This window comes from Magallana gigas, chromosome 7 (genome assembly GCF_963853765.1).
Source record: "Magallana gigas chromosome 7, xbMagGiga1.1, whole genome shotgun sequence".
NCBI classification, from domain to species: Eukaryota; Metazoa; Mollusca; class Bivalvia; order Ostreida; family Ostreidae; genus Magallana; species Magallana gigas.
The window spans coordinates 44850396-44870671 of NC_088859.1; the positions used below are offsets into that span (position 1 = coordinate 44850396).

The window sequence follows — 20276 nt, forward strand, 5'->3', positions numbered from 1 at the left end:
TAAATACTAAATATAGGTTTATAATTTCTAACAAAGTGTGCAACAAAATGCATCATCGGCCTTCTTTGTATTGTAAAAACACTGTAAACTTAGTACTTTGTTGTGATATATGTTAGTGCCACATAGTACATGTAATCGTTTAATAATATTTACAGAATGGTGAAAAAATGTCAAGGTCATCTTATTTTTTTGTTAGAAGGTATCCACGTTCAACAATTTCCTGCGCGGGCAACAGGATACCCCAGATTCTTAAAAGATGGCCATATAAGGCAATCTGTCTCGGTTGACTTGTTGTTATTTTCCCGGTAACATTTAAGGAATTGCAAAAACTACTTCTGTTAACTTTTCAACTTTGCCGAAGACTTGACATCATTCAAAAAACCGGAGAAATGGGTGAGGAAGATGTTGCAGCTTTAGTTATTGATAATGGATCCGGAATGTGCAAGGCCGGATTTGCCGGAGACGATGCTCCCAGAGCTGTGTTCCCCTCCATTGTCGGACGCCCCAGACATCAGGTAGTAATAGTCAAACTTTAAAATAAAGATTCACTAGTTACTTATCATTAGTATTGCCTAAAACTAGACAAAAGTTGTTCTATAATGATCAAGATAACTACTAAAAAAGAAATGACAAATGAAATGTTGGGCGTGCCATCTAATTCACATTTTGGTGTAGTAAATTTGAAACCGATTGGCGAAAGGTAGCTCAAAGTAAATTATGAATTTTATTCATGGATTCATCATAGAAAGAAGCACGCGTCAATCGTATCAAAATCAATTTAGCCTGAAGATTAAATTGGCTTCAAATGAAAACATGGAGAGATGGCTTTATTTCATTTTTCTTTCACTTGAAAAAAATCTCCTTTATCATTTTCATGACGATTCTTTGCGGTACAAAATTTAATTTTTCAGTTATAATGAATATTACATGGTTAAAGTTTTTAGCATTGATGGTTAATTCGTCACATAATAATGTTAGCTCACCGAGATGAATTAAGATGAGCCCATGCTTCATCCAAAGGTTTAGCGTCGGGTCAGCGTCAGTGTTTGGACCTAGTTATTTAAAGCTTTTTGAACAGTTCCTGTATCATTGCTATCACTTGTCGAAGATTCATCAAACTTGAACGGATATCATAATCGGGGTATACTTATGGACCTGACCTAATAAACTTGGGCACTGAATCTGAACCATTAATTTCAGATCCTGTAGCAAGTGGCTTTTGATTCCAATATCTATATTTTTCTTGGTCCCATCTTCTCAAAACTTTGATTTTTTGATTTGAACATATTTTATTATGCAAATATACATCTACATAAATGAATTAGGCAGCAGGCAATGCTTATGCAAGCCTTAATGGATGGTTCGTTATACATGGTACAAGAAACTGTAAGATCTCTAACTTTCCTTTCATGATATTCTTTCTGTTGATACCAAACAACCAATTATAAACATGCTTTTTACATATTTTGCAACCAAGTTGTAAAAAGAGACACAGAGTACCCCGTATGACTGTACATGTAGTTTTCCTCTTCATCATATATTTATTCATTGAATCAGCTTCCGATTGGCTTGGGACTAGCAATATTTCCCTCAGTTCATTTAGTTTTATATTTAAGGTAAAGCAAAATTCAAGTCAAATTATGTAATCATTATTTTTCTTATCAGTGAGCGGATATCTAAGACGAAAAAAAATAAGATCTTTAATTTATCAAAGGAAAAAAATGGTGATAGCTATTAGTTATAAGACCTAAAACACATCAAAATATATATATTCTTTTGTTTCATCGTAAAGGCGCTGATAAAACAGTATCTATGTATTTCTATTTTGAACCAGATTTGTTGAATAATTAATTGACCATAAATGAAGAAATCCACCAAAACGTAATCTTTATGGTCCATTCCGCCTTATGTGCGTTTTGTAACTTTATTCATTGAATTGACGTATGATCAATGGTGTAATGTTAACGAGGCTGGGGAGTGGCTGCCATATTAAAGCGTTTTTATCTCTACACAAATTAGATTTTCACTGTAAGGTTCTATAACTCTTAAATTGTACTGAAATTTTCTTTTGAAAACATGGATATGATGGTATTGAAGCATTATTTAAGAGTCAATTGATGGTAACCAAAGGAAACAAGATGCCAAAAAATCATTTTAGCTTTTTTAGCACCTATTTAACTTTTCAAAGGGAGGTCACTTGTAAAACTCCAAATATTTTGTTCAAATATTTTCTTTCTTTCCCTTTTCTTGTTAAAATTTCACTATTGAAAATCATTTTTAATGCTCAATCTTCATTACATATGTATTGATTATTATCATGTTAAAATTTGAAAATAATCTTGTGGCTACTTTTTTTTCTTTGCATATTTGCATTTGGGTGACACATTTATTTTTGGTAAAATTGTGATATTTTTCTTTATAACAAATAATGTTAAGTTTTTGTTATCATGTTACTTTTTTGTGAAGTTATTGGTATGTTTTTTGCCTTTATTAATATTTCATATATTTTTCATAATCCTTTTTTTTTACATAATGTGCAATTTTTTCAGATGCAATAAATGATAAAATTAACGATGTTTGTGATGTGGTCTTTCACATCAAAATGTAAATTAAGATTATATAAAACATTTCTGCAAATTTGGTGAATTTTGGAGATTTTTTTTTGACCCCCCAGCCTCCTTAAGCTCATCTTTTAAGCCCCCCCCTTCCAATTGTAATGCACTCAGATACTGTTATTTAAAGTTATAATATAATAGCTATGATGAGGTAATTTGATGCTATTTTATCAATTCAAAGAACAATATCATGTTTATTATTTTATCTCATAACTAAAAGTATTGCAGTGCACTGTAAAACATTTGTTGAAACAAGTTCCTTATTATAGACCAGATTGGTTAAGACACGATAGTGGTGGTTATATTGTTTACGTATTTTGTAGTTTATAGTTCTATATGATATGTCGGGTATCATAAATAAGCGAAGAGCCTAGCGGGCAATTAACAAGGAAGTCCAACAATAAACAAGAAAGTCCGGGTTTTTGTCATAATCTGTAAGCGACGATTTATGTGTTCAGATTTTCAGATATATTTATTTCACCAGTCCTTTGTGAACTCTTCCTTTAAAATTTGCAAGTTCGGTCGATATCACTTTCTGTGTCCTCGGTCGATATCACTTTCTGTGTCCTCGGTCGATATCACTTTCTGTGTCCTCGGTCGATATCACTTTCTGTGTCCTCGGTTGATATCACTTTCTGTGTCCTCGGTTGATATCACTTTCTGTGTCCTCGGTCGATATCACTTTCTGTGTCCTCGGTCGATATCACTTTCTGTGTCCTCGGTCGATATCACTTTCTGTGTCCTCGGTTGATATCACTTTACATGGGTCCAAACATGAATAACCACACATCGACCTACAATAAGTCCATTATTGTATAATATCATGTAATAGAATATTTTCCATATCTAATGATACAATATTGTACCGTATATTATGAAAATGTGATACAATATCGTATCATTTGATCATACATTATGGGTTTTATCACATAATACAATTTTATTTTGATTTATTCGAACAACACTATATCACACAATATGTTATTGCTTCATATGGTACAACATTGCATCAATATGATAGCAGCAAGTGCAGCTCGCGGGCGCGAAGCGCTGGCAAATACTGCGAGCTCTAACGAAGAGAAAATTTGAACTACTGCTAAAAATTCTGTCGTCAGAATCGCACCTCGACTCCGCATAAATTGCAAATGGCCTCCGATGTCATATTTTTGCGAAACAGGTAAAATGTTATGCATTTTAAAGATAAATAAAACATTTTTTTAATTCAAATAATGGTTTGTAACTTCTTGTATTACACCTTTTTCTTAGCAGATCGTTCGGAGCATTGTTACTTTAACGGAAATTGTCAAGCGATGTCTTATCTATACTAACGTAACATCACAATGTCTTGACTGAGCACGCGATCTTTATCGAAAATGATTAAATAGATGGGCGGATCCAACTGTGAACGTTTTTATCAATCTGATTTTGTGATTGCTGTTACTGGCTTTGCACTGCAAACCGCCATACAGTAAAACCCAAATGCTTATGAATGTATACTGGAGCATAAAATATTTCATTTTTATACATAATGGGGCATCAACCTGGTAAACCAAGCCTTGATTTTTTATTATGTACCAGTGTGTATTTACAATTAAATTATGCTGCGCTTGCCCAAACGGTCGCACCTTAAAACATATTATACGATATTTACATTTAAACAAAAAGTTTAAACTGTTATTTTCATACATTAGTATGATAACAGAGGTCTCTTAAAGGTGATGTCTTTCTCCCTGAGCTACTTAACCTTTGATTACCTGTGTTTCAGGGTGTGATGGTTGGTATGGGACAGAAGGACAGCTATGTAGGAGACGAGGCCCAGAGCAAGAGAGGTATTCTCACCCTCAAGTACCCCATTGAACACGGCATCGTTACTAACTGGGATGACATGGAGAAAATCTGGCATCACACCTTCTACAATGAACTCCGTGTGGCCCCAGAGGAACATCCCGTCCTCCTGACTGAGGCACCGCTCAACCCAAAAGCCAACAGAGAAAAGATGACACAGATCATGTTCGAGACCTTCAACTCTCCCGCCATGTACGTCGCCATCCAGGCCGTACTGTCCCTGTACGCTTCCGGTCGTACAACCGGTATCGTACTCGACTCCGGAGATGGTGTTTCCCACACTGTCCCCATCTATGAAGGTTACGCCCTTCCCCACGCCATCTTAAGATTGGATCTTGCCGGACGTGATCTGACCGATTACCTCATGAAAATCCTTACGGAACGTGGTTACTCTTTTACCACCACAGCCGAGAGAGAAATCGTTAGAGACGTTAAGGAGAAACTGTGCTACGTTGCTCTAGACTTTGAACAAGAGATGACAACTGCTGCTTCATCCTCATCTCTTGAGAAAAGCTATGAACTACCCGACGGTCAGGTCATCACCATTGGCAACGAGCGATTCAGGTGTCCAGAGGCCATGTTCCAGCCATCCTTTCTTGGAATGGAATCATCTGGTCTCCATGAAACCACATTCAACAGTATCATGAAATGTGATGTTGATATCCGTAAAGACTTGTACGCTAACACCGTATTATCTGGTGGTTCCACCATGTTTCCCGGTATTGCTGACCGTATGCAGAAGGAAATTACAGCTTTAGCTCCTAGCACAATGAAGATCAAGATTATTGCCCCACCCGAGAGAAAATACTCCGTCTGGATCGGTGGTTCTATCCTTGCTTCTCTCTCCACCTTCCAACAGATGTGGATCAGCAAACAGGAATACGACGAATCTGGCCCATCCATTGTCCACAGAAAGTGCTTCTAATTGTTTTCATTTGATGCAAGAGCTTTAATTTTAATCATATGTAAAAGTCTTATTTTAAAGCGACATTAGTCTCATGCAAGTAGAACCGGGGAAAATTGTAGTCTTGTTTGCTCTCTGTATGACTGTCAGTCAATCTGTCTCACTTACGTTTTCCAAACGTTATTGTTTCGTTATGGTTTATTTTATTGATCTGAAACTGTCTGTCTAGCTTCATAACTAAAAATCAAGTGTGAGAATCAATAAGAGGACTGTTGGTAGGAACATGTTTTGCTTAATATGTAATGAATGTATATTTTTTTGCCAGTAATGCAGTGATGCTATTGCCTACAACCGTAAATAACGTTTATAAATTATGAATTATTTGACTGCGTTTTATGTTATTGTCGTTAACAACAATCTCTTTCATTATGTAAATGCTGCTTTGATTAATTTGGTTGCCATTGCAAACTCTACTACATGGTTAACAAAAGTTTTTGATTGTTTACATGACAAAAGATACTTACATTACATTTTTTAAATGGTTATTAAAGAAATGTAGGCAATTGCAAAAGGTTTTTGATATTTAACGTTGTCTTTTTATGATAAGTTCAAATATATATATAAAGATAAATTGTGATTTGGTAAATTTTTCAGTATTTAAATTTCTATAAAAGTATCTTTTTGAGAAATTTTTGAGATGAGTAATGTAGTACGGAATCGTATTAGTGGCACACTGAGGCTTTTCATTTGTTTGATTTACTTTCCACACCCATTTCTGTAAAATGTACACATTAATATGAAAAATGTACAAATGTAAATTTTATCCTTTTTCTATAAAAATAGCAATTAAATTGAAAAAATTTACACGTTGGTTTGTAAAATTCACATTTTAATATGTAAAATTAATACTTCTATCTGTACCATTTCTCTTTGATGTATAGTTGGTAAATTTAATTTGACTTTCTTAAGGGCAATTTCCTTTACTTAATCACGTAATTTTGAAGTCGAATCAAATATCATTTTAATTCTTATATACTGTAATAGAGTCTGAACGTATAAAGATTGCACATTAAAGTGTAACACCAACTGATTATTGTGTTACTTTATTGATTCAAGTGTAGTTTATTATGGTTCATTGTGTAAAATTTGCAGATTGAAGTGTAAATTTTACACATTCAAGTGTAGATTTTAAAGATTAGGTATAAAGTAAAACAGAAAAAAGTGTGAATGGGGCACCAATACGCTTTCGAATTCAGTATAACTCTTTTAACAGAAATAGATCAAAATATTTAAAGATACTTTTTTTTCATATGAGTTTGTTAAGGTTATAAAGTATTCTTTTATAAAGAAAAAACATTTTCTGGCATTTTAGAGTATGATATCCCTATACATGCGTACCAGTAAGAGCAACTTAAGAATTACAGTCGTTATGAGGATGTTATAACTAAATCGCAGAACACAGTGCAAAGTTTTTAAGTTTTTTAAAAAAAGAAGTAGATATATCCATTATGGCTTTTTATTATTCATTTGATATATTTTCCCCGTACATAATGGCTTTTAAAGAGGCATGGTCAAGATTTTGGTCAAAATTGATTTTTCGCTTTGTTTTTAATGTTTACAATGCTCAATAAGGCATTTCTAATAGTCAACTAAAATTTGTGTGTCAATCGTCGAGCTACACGCAAGATACAGAGCTTACAAATCTTTGTTTTGTAAACAAAGCTCATATCATATTTTTGTTATCACTTTGAACGTTGAATGAAAATTCCAGGTTAAGACTAGCATGAACAGACAGAAAAAAAAATAGCTTGAAAAAGAAATTTTACCAGTATATTTCACAATGTAAACGAACACATAGCACGAGCCTTGATCACATTACAAAGACTTGAAAGCTCTGTACCTTGCTCATACTGTGACAGTTTGGCAGATCATCAAAAATACATCACTGAAGCATTGTAAATTTGGAAATTGAAAAAGTTCTAAACAGTGCGTTTGAGATAATTAAAGAAACGATGCATAAACGCATATTTGAATAAATATAAACTTAAATAAAAGAGACTAAGTCCATATCCAATGTCATTGTAGGCATTGTAGGCATTATTGATGTTTTATTCGTCAGACATTGAAAAAACTTCAATCTTTTATAGCTGAAATTGATTTTCTTCATATTAAATTGAAAATTAAAAAAAGACAATCTTTTATCGTGTTTTTTTTATACTTAAAAAATAAGCTAAAATATTTTGCCTCTAATAAAACACAGCTAGAATTATAAATCATCATTTAAAGAATTAATTTCTTAAATCTATTAATTTGTAGGCCTTTTTTCTTTACCAGATCTTGACTTAAGGAAGGAGTCTTTTTATTATCAAACATACTTCTTATAATAAGAAATGCATGAAATTTTGACACAGTCAAACGGATCATATTACTTAATGATTCTATCAGTTTAATTAAATTTGACCTTTTTGTTTTCGATAAAGGTCAGGTCAAGGTCACTACCTTTTTCCTCAACGTAAAGAGTGATAAAAATAAGTGTAGCTCTTTATAGTTCTGTAGACATTTGTTTAAGATTTGAAGATTCAAATCTTCAATGAAATCATAGACCATGAGAGTGTCTATCAGCTTATACTACTAAATTGGAATAAATATTTATACTAAAATTGATATTGCTTAGCCCGCATTTCCTCTAATTTTCTTAAATTTTGAAGAAATTTTGATTATTTTTTTATGCTTCCAATAATAGAATATTTCTAATTTTTATGTATTATGAAGACTTTATATAAAGATATAAATTGACAGAAAAGCTAATATATTGACCGTTTCATAAGAGAGAAAAACTGATTTTGGTGATTTTTTCACAAAAATCAATGTATAGAATGGGCGCTTTAAAAAGCTTATAAAAATGTTATTTGATAGGCAAATCATATTTTAAAATCATATTCTGAAACCCAAGTATCATATTATTAGTTCACATTAGTAAAAAAAAATCCAACATTATTGTTATTGTTTTTAAAATGATAAAACAGACTCATTATATATATATAATCTGCAGCAATTCTGAATTGCGCAACATGTGATATTTTCCTACGCCAAAAATATAGTCCTTGTTCCATTCTAAACATTGATTACATTTTTCTATGCCAAGTTGTATGATAGTAAAAAAGAAAGAAAAATATACTATTTTAATTTCCTTTCATCTTGATTAAACGAACAATTAATCAAATTTACGTTTGACAAGTCGAAAACCAGAAAAGACTCCTTCCTTAAACGGAAAATGAGACTATATGAATAAATACAGATATTTGTTTTCGACATAGGTGCTTATTTGCCTCGGGAATTCCATGGCATTGAAATATCTATGTTATTTAAAACAAATAATACATTTTTTACCTTAGATTACTATAGTATTCGCGGAATTTCAAACAAAAATATAAACATCAAATTGTTTTATTTAGCTATAGTGTTCAATTCTACTCAATAAAAACACTGTTGATATTAATGCTGCTTAATTCAAAGATTAATTTAAAATGTAATTACATTTTACATATGTGAAAATGTAAGACACTAAATACTGAGTAGATATTGTTTTAAACTTAAATATCAAACGTTTACTATGAAATAAGATTGCTTGAATTGAGGAAAAATGTTGGATCGAATGAAACGAAGCTTCACACAAAATATTATACATTAAATTATTCCTTAGTATTTAGTGTTTTTGTAACTAAGAATTAGATGTATTTTCATCAATATTTATAAAGTAAGTGAATAACCTACCTCAATGTGCATGTCTGCTGAAACAGTGCTGGTTCTACATATATCGAACACTGTGTAAGGTTCCGGATATCCCTTTTATTTAATGTTGCGATTACAGATATAATGAATAGATCACAATAAATGCCCTGATATGAAATGATAACAATAGTAAGTGATATGTATAAAAACATTATGGACACAGTAATGTTTTACTCTTATTAAAGGGAAAAAACTCTTATATGTATTTTTACTTGTATTTACACGTTTTATCCATACAGAATATAAAATGCTTTACATCTGTATATGAGCTTTATACGATATGTAGATAAAACATTCCATACCATTAATATGGGAATGGACAGTCCCATGCCCTGTGAGTGTGCGCTTAGCTTTTAGCTGACACAGCAGAGACAGACATACTACAATTCATATATATTCCCATAGGTAATGCTAAAATACAGATTACTTTTTAAATAAGGTTTTCACTAACATTACTTCTAGTTCTTGAAGCTCAATATACTTTGATGAATATTCTTTTACTCAAAAATCACTGTTATTAATAAAAGGCAAAAGGATAATTAAATTTGCTAAATTACAGGATATGTACCATTAATTAAATATTAGCATTTCTGTTATGGTTAGAAATAAGTAATGTAAGCTTACCTATATAAGATGAAGTAAAGTCAAACAATAATGTATCAAAGGTCTTTCTAAGTCTTACACAAGTCTTGTCACCTTGGCTTTAATATCAAGAATATCCTAAAACACAAATAACTTCTAGAGGGAAATCCACTGACTAATAAAACCCAACTATACAAACTTAAAAAACCAATAGATTCCCTTAATAAAAACACACTTTTTAATTGACCATTTAAGGACCATATATCCTAAGGGCCTTTATTAACTTAGGCCTGGTAAACCAACATGGGTGATTTAATATAGAGCTACATGTATTGCAAAAATATATTATTTCTAAACTAATCAATACCAATAGTGTAATTAGATTTATTAATATAATAATTCATAAATCTCGATCATAATATTACATCTGCAATATCTCAGTTTATTGTTATCAGTTGTTTAAGAATCTATATAACAAATCTTTCATTATGAAGAATAAGGTGATCAGATGTTGGTTTGAAATATAATATTATTTAGAACAATACGTGTGTCAGCCATCTTAAACTTTCTATTGCCTCTTTCATGTAGGATTACTCCGCATGAACTATAAATAGCTTTCAGAGGAAAAACGTCATTGCTCACACACATCGTTTCGTTTCTTTTTTTCTTACATAGGATTAAATTATTCTTTATTTGCTAAAACTTACATTTTCCTCTTAACAAAATAATTGAGAATTCTATATTTGATTGAAACAATATAGCAACCAGGGATTGATATTCAAAAGGAGTCATTACTTTCCTGATAGGAAAAAATAAATTTGATTATTCGAATATCTTTTTCATACAGTCATACTAAAAATTGTACTTTACAACATATGGGTAACTTTTTTATATAATCAAGTTAGGTGTTTTGCCGCCATTATAATGCAAGGAAAGAATAGCTTGTACAGCTTCAAGTACATATATCTATCGACAGATGCCACATTTTTCTCTTTTATTAAGTCATAGAAATCAATGAGTTTCAACAATGTCATTGAAAAATAAAATAAATTTAATATCTTACAACATTTACATACATTGTTTGAGAAATAATGAAACACCCTTAAAAGCAGCTGTTTAGCTATAAAGAAAATATTCATCCAAATTCTTAGTGAATGCGGTTTCATTAACGCCATTTAACACATTTTTATGCTCAAATGCTGATTAAGAAACTCGTAATTTGAAGAATTTTTAAATAAGGTAATTAATAAGCGGGTATCCTTAAATATTGAACCATAAACTAACTATATTTACCCTTGTATTTGATTTATTCACGTATATATTCTAACAATTTATGATTCTCTGCAACTATAATGAAAATTAGAATACTAGTATATGGATAAAAACAAATGGTTCTCTTTAGACAATAACTATAGACAAATTAGACTATTTTTACAAGCACGTACAAGGTGCCATTAATTTACAACATTTCAACTCCACTGATACGTAATACTTAAAAATGTCATAATTGTATACCTAGTAGTGTATTATCCCTGATACACATGTTTTGGACTAGGTGAGACGGCAACCAAAAGTTAGGGCTATATCACAAATGTTATGAGAATTATTACAACTTTTGCAGTGTCATGAGTTACTCTTGATTACCTTTCTATTTAACTTTTATAAAATAAGTAAAGTAAAAAATGTCCAGTGCAGAATATCTTTAATATGACAATGGAATTATTTGACTCAGAAACCAAAATATACATTTTACTCTTAAACAGATTAAATACTGTAATGTGTACTGTGAAATACAATACTAGCAACTTATCATTTTTTTTGTATCAACGATGGAATAGGATTTACACACAATAAGATAGGATAGACGCACATAGAATTCGAACAGTATGCACACACGATACGATAGGATTGATATATAATACGGAAAGATAAAGGTTGTTAATGATTAACTCATAATCCCATTAAAGAATCTTCACGATTAACCTTGTAATGAGAGAATTTAATAAAGAACACGTACAGATCAAATTATACAGCCGACCGCTGCGAATATCTCAGCCAGGCATAAAATCTGACGGAGTGATATAGTAGATTCAAATGGATTAGAATACGACTCTTGTTCTGAATAAATATAAAATCTATCATAAATATTTTATTTTGTTATTGTTGATGTGAGAGTTAATTCTCAACAATAAATAGCATGTCTTTTAACCCACTTTATGGCGAAGGTTTATATAAAAATACATGTTCAGAACTAGTGAGTCATTAAATATTTTCAATGCGACGTCGATTAAATCAATTGCATGAATAAAACATGAAGGACACAAATATAAATATCATCCAAGCTTTTCATAACAGGTGTTTATTGCTTTAGATATCTAAATATAGGTATATTATTTATCATCAAGCAAGCGCATGCATTTTCTGCCTTCTATGAATTGTTGTTACGATGTTACCTACGTACTCCTTTCTGACATATAATAATGCAACATAGTACATGTAATCGTTAAATAGTTTATACAGAATGGGGGAAAATGTCAAGGGGATCTTATTTTTAGATTGTATCCACGTTCAACACTTCAGATTCTTAAATGATAGCCATATATGGCAATCTTTCGCGGTTGACTTGTTGTTATTTTCCCGGTTATATTTAAGGAATTGCAAAACCTGATATCAGTATTCAAGGTAGAATTTTACTTTGCTGAACGTTTGATTTAAAAAAAAAAGATCGAAATGGGTGAGGAAGATGTTGCAGCTTTAGTTATTGACAATGGATCCGGAATGTGCAAGGCTGGTTTTGCCGGGGACGATGCTCCTAGAGCTGTGTTTCCCTCCATTGTCGGACGCCCAAGACACCAGGTAGTATTAATGTAAAACTTCCAAAAACGCTTCATAAGTTAGTAAAAGTTACTTATTATTAATATTGTCTAAAACTAGACAATGGACGCTCAATAATGTCGAAGATAACTACTTGAACAAGGATTGACTTCAAAAAGGTGGGCGTGCCATCTAATTCACATTTCGATATATAAAATATTGAATCAATTGGCGAAATTTATATCAGAGTAAAACAAAGTAAACAAACTCTATTAATGAATTTATGAGAGAAAAAAGCACACGTCAAACGTTTAGGATTTAATTGAGCCTGAAGATTAAATTGCCCTTAAATTGAAAACATTGTGAGAAGGATTTTTTCCTCTTCTTTCTATCTGACAAAATATTCTATATCGTTTCATGACGAATCTTTCCTTACGGAATTTAAGTTTTCAGTTCTAATGATTATTTCATGGTTAATGTTTTAAGCAATGAAGGTAAATTCGTTATTTTTAGCTCACTGAGATGAAGCCAGGTTGAGCTTATGGTTTACTCTTTGCGTCGGGTCAGCGTCGGTGTTTGGACATAGTTAATTAAAGGGTTTGAAGCCCTTCCTGTATCTAAAAACTTGCATCGATGGTATATCTAGGCATACTTTTGGCTTGATAAACTTTGATACTGAATCTGATCCATAAATTTCAGATACTGAAGCATGAAATTTATAGATGGTCAGTAAATTCCATATGGAATTAACTTGACCATGTATAAACCATATTAGGTAAACTACAAACCAAGTGACTAATAATATAATATAAAACAATATATCATATGAAACAAAATTGAGTTATATGACATAATATAATACCTTCATGATATGATACTATACAATTCCATATTATATAGCTTGTATCATAATATATGATGATGTAAAAATAGTATCATATATATATATATATATATATATATATATATATATATATATATATATATATATATATATATATATATATATATATATATATATATATTTACGTCATCCAGTGGCTTTGTCTGTGATAACACTACGTATCGATTTTGTCTATATAACCCATAATACAAATGACGCCAAATTGAGGCGCCAGCGGGGTTTGCTTATTTATAGTTAAAGATTTGATTGTACGATGGCTTAAATTTATATAAATATAAGTAATAAGGAATCATTCTTTGAATATTATGAGGTGATAATTTCGGTCGGGGCGTGATCAAATCTATCATAACGCCCTTCGGGCTTTATAGGATTTGATCACGCCCCGACCAAAATTATCACCTCATAATACTCAAAGAATGATTCCTTATTCCTTATATATATATATATATATATATATATATATATATATATATATATATATATATATATATATATATATATATATATATATATATAAACTTTAAAACACTTTCAAAATATTTCGACACGGTCGAAATATTTTGAAACAGTGTTTTAAAGTTTTTTTTATTATTCTTTGAAAAAGAGACTTTGGATATATATATATAATATCAAATATATATATAATATCAAATCACATCATATAATTTATAGCGTATGAAATAATACAATATTGCATGATGTCATTCGATACAAAATTATATTGTATCATATAATACAATGTCGGAGTGTATAATATCATACACTATCATAATAATATATAATTGTATACTATCATACGGTATCATGATACGATATTGTATTGTGTCATATATAGATATTTAATTCATCATATGATACGATATCATATCATAAGATTCAACATTGAATTGTATGAGATGAAACAATATTGTGATATATTATGACATTATGTATGGTATAATAGGCTTTTGTATTAAATCATGATTGAATATCTTATTGTATTAAATAATATATACATGATTTATATTTTCCATATCTAATGATATTTAATTGCACCGTATGAGAGTGTGATACAATATCGTATCATATCGTACATAATACAATACACGTTTTTATTGCAAACTATTAAAACAAGATTTACAGGTATTTTATTGATATGGTATTTATTCATATAGTACAATATTGTATTAAAATCATATACCATGATTTTATTTACTGATTTGTATTTAAAAAATCGTATTAGATCTAGATTAATCAAAATGTTTACGAGACCATGACACGCTTTTGTTGTAACTTATCCTGACATTGATCATTATCATTTTCATATATCATGATAATAGAGATCTTTTAAACGTCTTCATGAGCTCTGTAATCTGTTTTATTACCTCTGTTTAGGGTGTGATGGTTGGTATGGGACAGAAGGACAGCTATGTTGGAGACGAAGCCCAGAGCAAGAGAGGTATCCTTACCCTCAAGTACCCCATTGAACACGGCATCGTCACCAACTGGGATGACATGGAGAAAATCTGGCATCACACCTTCTACAATGAACTCCGTGTGGCCCCAGAAGAACACCCTGTCCTCCTTACTGAGGCACCGCTCAACCCAAAAGCCAACAGAGAAAAGATGACACAGATCATGTTTGAGACCTTTAACTCTCCCGCCATGTACGTCGCCATCCAGGCCGTGCTGTCTCTGTACGCTTCCGGTCGTACTACTGGTATTGTACTCGACTCCGGAGATGGTGTTTCCCACACTGTCCCCATCTATGAAGGTTACGCCCTTCCCCACGCCATCGTGAGATTGGATCTCGCTGGACGTGATCTGACCGATTACCTCATGAAAATCCTTACAGAACGTGGTTACTCTTTCACCACCACAGCCGAGAGAGAAATCGTCAGAGACATCAAGGAGAAACTGTGCTACGTTGCTCTAGACTTTGAATCTGAAATGCAGACAGCTGCTTCATCCTCATCTCTAGAGAAGAGCTATGAACTACCCGACGGTCAGGTCATCACCATTGGCAACGAGCGATTTAGGTGTCCAGAGGCCATGTTCCAGCCATCCTTTCTTGGAATGGAATCTTCTGGTCTCCATGAAACCACATACAACAGTATCATGAAATGTGATGTTGATATCCGTAAAGACTTGTACGCTAACACGGTATTGTCTGGTGGTTCAACCATGTTTCCCGGTATTGCTGACCGTATGCAGAAGGAAATTACATCTTTAGCTCCCCCAACAATGAAAATCAAGATCATTGCCCCACCTGAGAGAAAATACTCCGTCTGGATCGGTGGTTCCATCCTTGCTTCTCTCTCCACTTTTCAGCAGATGTGGATCAGCAAGCAGGAGTACGACGAATCCGGTCCATCGATTGTACACAGAAAGTGCTTCTAAATGTTTCTTTTGTTGATGCAAGAGCATATATAAAAAGACTTATTTTAAAGTGTTATTAGTCTCATACAGGTGAAAGTGAGAGGACTATAGACTTATTGTTGTCTTTCTGACTGTCAATCATTTTGTCAAACTTCGTTTTCCAGACGTTTTATTTCGTTATTATATAGTAAATTGATTTGAAACTTTCTGTGTAGCTTTATAGTAAGAAACTACAGATCAAGTATAAATTTTATTAAAATTTGATCGAAATAGTAAAATTAATTTTAAGCGATTGGGTTCTTGTACTAATCGGTTTCGTCCTATAAAAAATCTTTAAGTAAAAATTCTCGAAACCTACATACATCTAACACATAATTATAAAAACGACAATTGCATGTTTAAAATATCGGGTGCTGGTACGAAACATGTGTTGAAATGTTTATGCAATGTTCTCAAAATGCTTGTTTGTATTTGCTTATTTTTTAAAACCTCATAATGTTTTTGCTTACATATATAAATATAAAATTTATAAAGTACAATTTTTTTTATTATTTTTTTAAGGTTACTGTCGATAATGACAGTTTCTTTCATTATGTCAATGCCGCTTTGATAAGTTTGGTTACCATTGCCAACTTTCATCAAATAAACAGTTTTGAGATTTTAACTAAATGTTTAACCTATTCAAATATTTGATTTAATTATTACAATACATTTTTCAATGGTTCTAAAGAAACACGTGTAAAAAAGTATAATTGAATGTTGTCAAAATGCTCTGAGAAGGACGTCAAAGTTGCGGCATTGTAAACGCATTTTTTTTTAATTTTCCGTTTCTATTTTTCTGTGTCTGTGTTGTGTTTCCTGGATAACTAGAGTCTGGCCTTGTTTTGATACCACGATTAATATTTTTTTCAGTCAAATATTACATTTTGATTTAAAAAATATACATTTGATAAATGAAATATAAACATGTAACGTCAATATCTACACATTACGAACACGTAATATTGCACACAAGTTGGTGCTGAGACGTCACAAAATTGCTGCTTTTGCATCCGCTATGAAACTTAAACACCACACTTTACATTCAAGTGTGTGATGAAATGGGAAATTGGGAAATCACTTTTTTAATAAATAATTGTTAGAATCCAAAGATCCGTCTCGCATACGCTTATAATTGAATGCGAGACTGGTCGTGGATTTCCGATGATGATTTATAAAGTAATTTGTGTAAAGTTATACAACTTTAATTTGTATGAGCAATACATGTATGTTTCAATAAATTAAAAAAAACTACACTGCACACTCGTTGTTGATATTCATCTCAAATCAGGTACGTACATGATTCAAAATTCCTTAAATTAAACAGATTTGTAAACAAAATCATTATACTACTATACGCTTGATATCAAGTCGATAAAATTGCCGTTTTATAAATCAATTCATGTTTATCGATATATAAACACTACATGTGCGACATTTACAATTAATAACATGCATGGCCATACAATTCACCTTCATAGATGATGGTTTCTCATCTTTTCATTTTTATACAAGAAACAAATTTCGATGATACTGAAGTCAATGTTTATGCGTGTTTGTTACAATGTACAGCAGTAAAAAAAACAACAACCGAGAATCGCGATATTTCTTAAAACTTCCGAATACCCTATGCAACTTTATGCACTCTATAAACGTCTATCATTTAATTTGTCATTTTGTTAAAAAGAATTGATAATCACTTGGCTGATATTTGTATTCAATGAGAGAGAGAGAGAGAGAGAGAGAGAGAGAGAGAGAGATTCATTCATCGTGTAACAAAATAAGAAAATTAAATTTAGTCAACATGAAAAAAAATGTTACTTCTCACTGAGTATAAGCTACGTCTATTGGCACTGTACTACCAATTAGTGCAAAAGACAAACATAATAAATGCAGAAGTCTTATTGAAATTTACTTGCAATCTTGCAATTTGAAAAAAAGTGAATAATGCTTCTATATAATCAATTATTTCAACGATTATGGTTTATAAAAATCGCATCACAAAAATACAACGGTATACGTGAACTTACAAAGCGATTGAATAGAAGTGAAGATTGTATTTTGTTGGTCTGTCGTTTTTGATACACTTAATTAGTTGTGTACGAGTATATTTAAACAATAAACATAAACAAGAGGTACATGTAGCGATCAAAACCGAAAAAATTAACGTAACCCGCGTTCTGTAATGTGGCTATCTTTGTACCCCGCATGTTCATGTATTACCGGAGAAAGCATTTTATTGTTTATGTTAACATCTTTCATTTAATAAAAATAATGATTTGAAATGATAGTAAAAAGTAAGTAAAGGTAGTTAAATTATTGTCATAATGTACACCAGAATGATATATGAAAGCTGTAGTAAAAGCGTCTTATATGGGAGTCTGAATTTGGCATCGTCATGAGTACATAGTTCGTGCAATCCGTGATTTTTCTTTGTTCGCTGAAGATTTTGATGGATCGATAAACTGCATGGTTAGAATTGGACAGAGTTGAATCAGTCCTGTCTGTTTCTATACAGCTGTGAATTACAATCAATTTTCGTAAGAAATAGAGGGAATCATACTTAGTGGATGTAAATTTTAATTTATAAATATAAGATGCCATTTTTGTTAAAAAAATTTTTTCTCAAATCAACTGATTACATTCTTGTAGTTGTAATTACTTTTCAATGAGACAGTCAAAGACGATTTTTTCCATCGGTAATTTTAAAAAAATTAAATGTTGATAACATATAAAAGAGAGGAGAAATCATGAGTTTCAAAAACAGTTATAATTGATTTTAAACTTGCTTCAGAACTATGAAGATACTTAAAAAGTAATATCAGTAAATATGCGATAAAATTTCCATGCAATAGGTTAATTAAAAAGAATAAATATTTCTCTTTTTGAAAATAAATTCGTGTATACAATGACAATGCCCCGAAATTGTGGAAACATAGGCATCAAATTTGATCATCTTTATGTTTGTTAAATGTCTGCTTATTTGATTTGCTTCTCGGCAGCTTAAATAACTTTGATGTATTTAAAAGCTGGGGAGAAGTTTGATGTTTTTATACCCGCACTTTCTAAAGAAAATTCGGGTATATTGTTGTTACCCTGTTCCGTCCGTCCGTCCGTCTGTCCGTCCGTCCGTCTGTCACGTTTTACTTTCTCAAACTGCTCTTACATCTTATAAACCAGCAAACTGAACTCTTGGAGTTTGATTGGGGGTATCATGTTGTTTTGTAAAAAGGTTTCAAAAATTCTCTGTTAGTCCTGGGGGTCAAATAATTGGTAAAAAATGACGTTTTTTCACAAAAAACTTTCTTCCTCGAACTCCTCCCACATTTTCAACAGTAGACAAATCATCTTTTGGAATATGTTTAAGGGTATCCTATAATTGCGCAATAAGGTTTCGGAATTTTCAATTTTGTCCTGGGGGTCATTTAATGGCTGAAAAATGACTTCTTTTTTTTTTTTTACAAAAAAACTGGTTTCAAAAACGTCTTTTTTTTGGGCAGTAGCCAAATGATCTTCTAGAATATGATTGGGGGTGTCATATTGAGGCGTTATCAGGTTCCAGATTTTTTTTTTCATTAAGGGGATCAGTGGGCAACAAAAAATGACGTTTTTTTGCAAAAAAAATATGGTTCCCAGAACTCCTCTTACAATTTTTGGAGTAGTTACGTCATCTCTTGGGATATAATTGGGGCTGTCCTATAGATGTGCAATAAGTTTTTAAAAATTTTAATTTCATCCAGGGAGTCAAATAGTAGCAGAAAATTGACGTTTATCACTAAAAAAACCCCCATAGATCCAAGCGCTCCTCTTATGATTTAATGGATAGACAATCATATCTTGGGATATGATAGGGACTGTTCTATAGATGTGCAGTAAGGTTTTAAAAATTTAAATTTCATCCAGGGAGTCAAAAAGTAGCAGAAAATTGACGTTTATCACTTAAAAAAAAACATAGATCCTAGAACTCCTTTTATGATTTAATGGATAGACATATCATATCTTGGGATATGATAGGAACTGTTCCATAGATGTGCATTATGGTTTTGAAAAATTAAATTTAACCCTGAGGCCCATTACCTACCGGTACATACCTTTTGATGCCCTTTAAGGATCAAGAATATATATGGTTAAGGGGTGGGGATCTCAACCGTTTTCGAGATATTCGTGCACTTCCTGTTCAAGGGGGGTCATGACCACCCCCGGGGCCCATGACCTACATACCGTTTGATGCCCCTTGCCACAAGGAACAAGAATATATATGGTTTAAGGGTGGGGATCTCAACTGTTTTAAAGATATTAAGGGACTTGCTGTTTGAGGGGGTCAGGACCACCCACAGGGCCCATGACCTACATAACGTTTGATGCGCCTTGACATCAGAAACATGAATATATATGGTTTAGAGGTCATGATTATAACAGTTTC

General features: G+C 31.9%; 1 protein-coding gene across 1 annotated transcript; it reads left to right on the plus strand.

The window, feature by feature from the left end:
* The first annotated feature begins 210 nt into the window (after nt 1-210).
* LOC105331444 (uncharacterized) lies at nt 211-16350 on the plus strand. Its single transcript, XM_034458836.2, has 4 exons — nt 211-515; nt 4381-5382; nt 12454-12594; nt 14831-16350. The coding sequence occupies exons 1-4, from the start codon at nt 390-392 to the stop codon at nt 15833-15835; spliced, it is 2274 nt and encodes a 757-aa protein (XP_034314727.2). The 5' UTR covers nt 211-389; the 3' UTR covers nt 15836-16350.
* Nucleotides 16351-20276: the final 3926 nt, after the last annotated feature.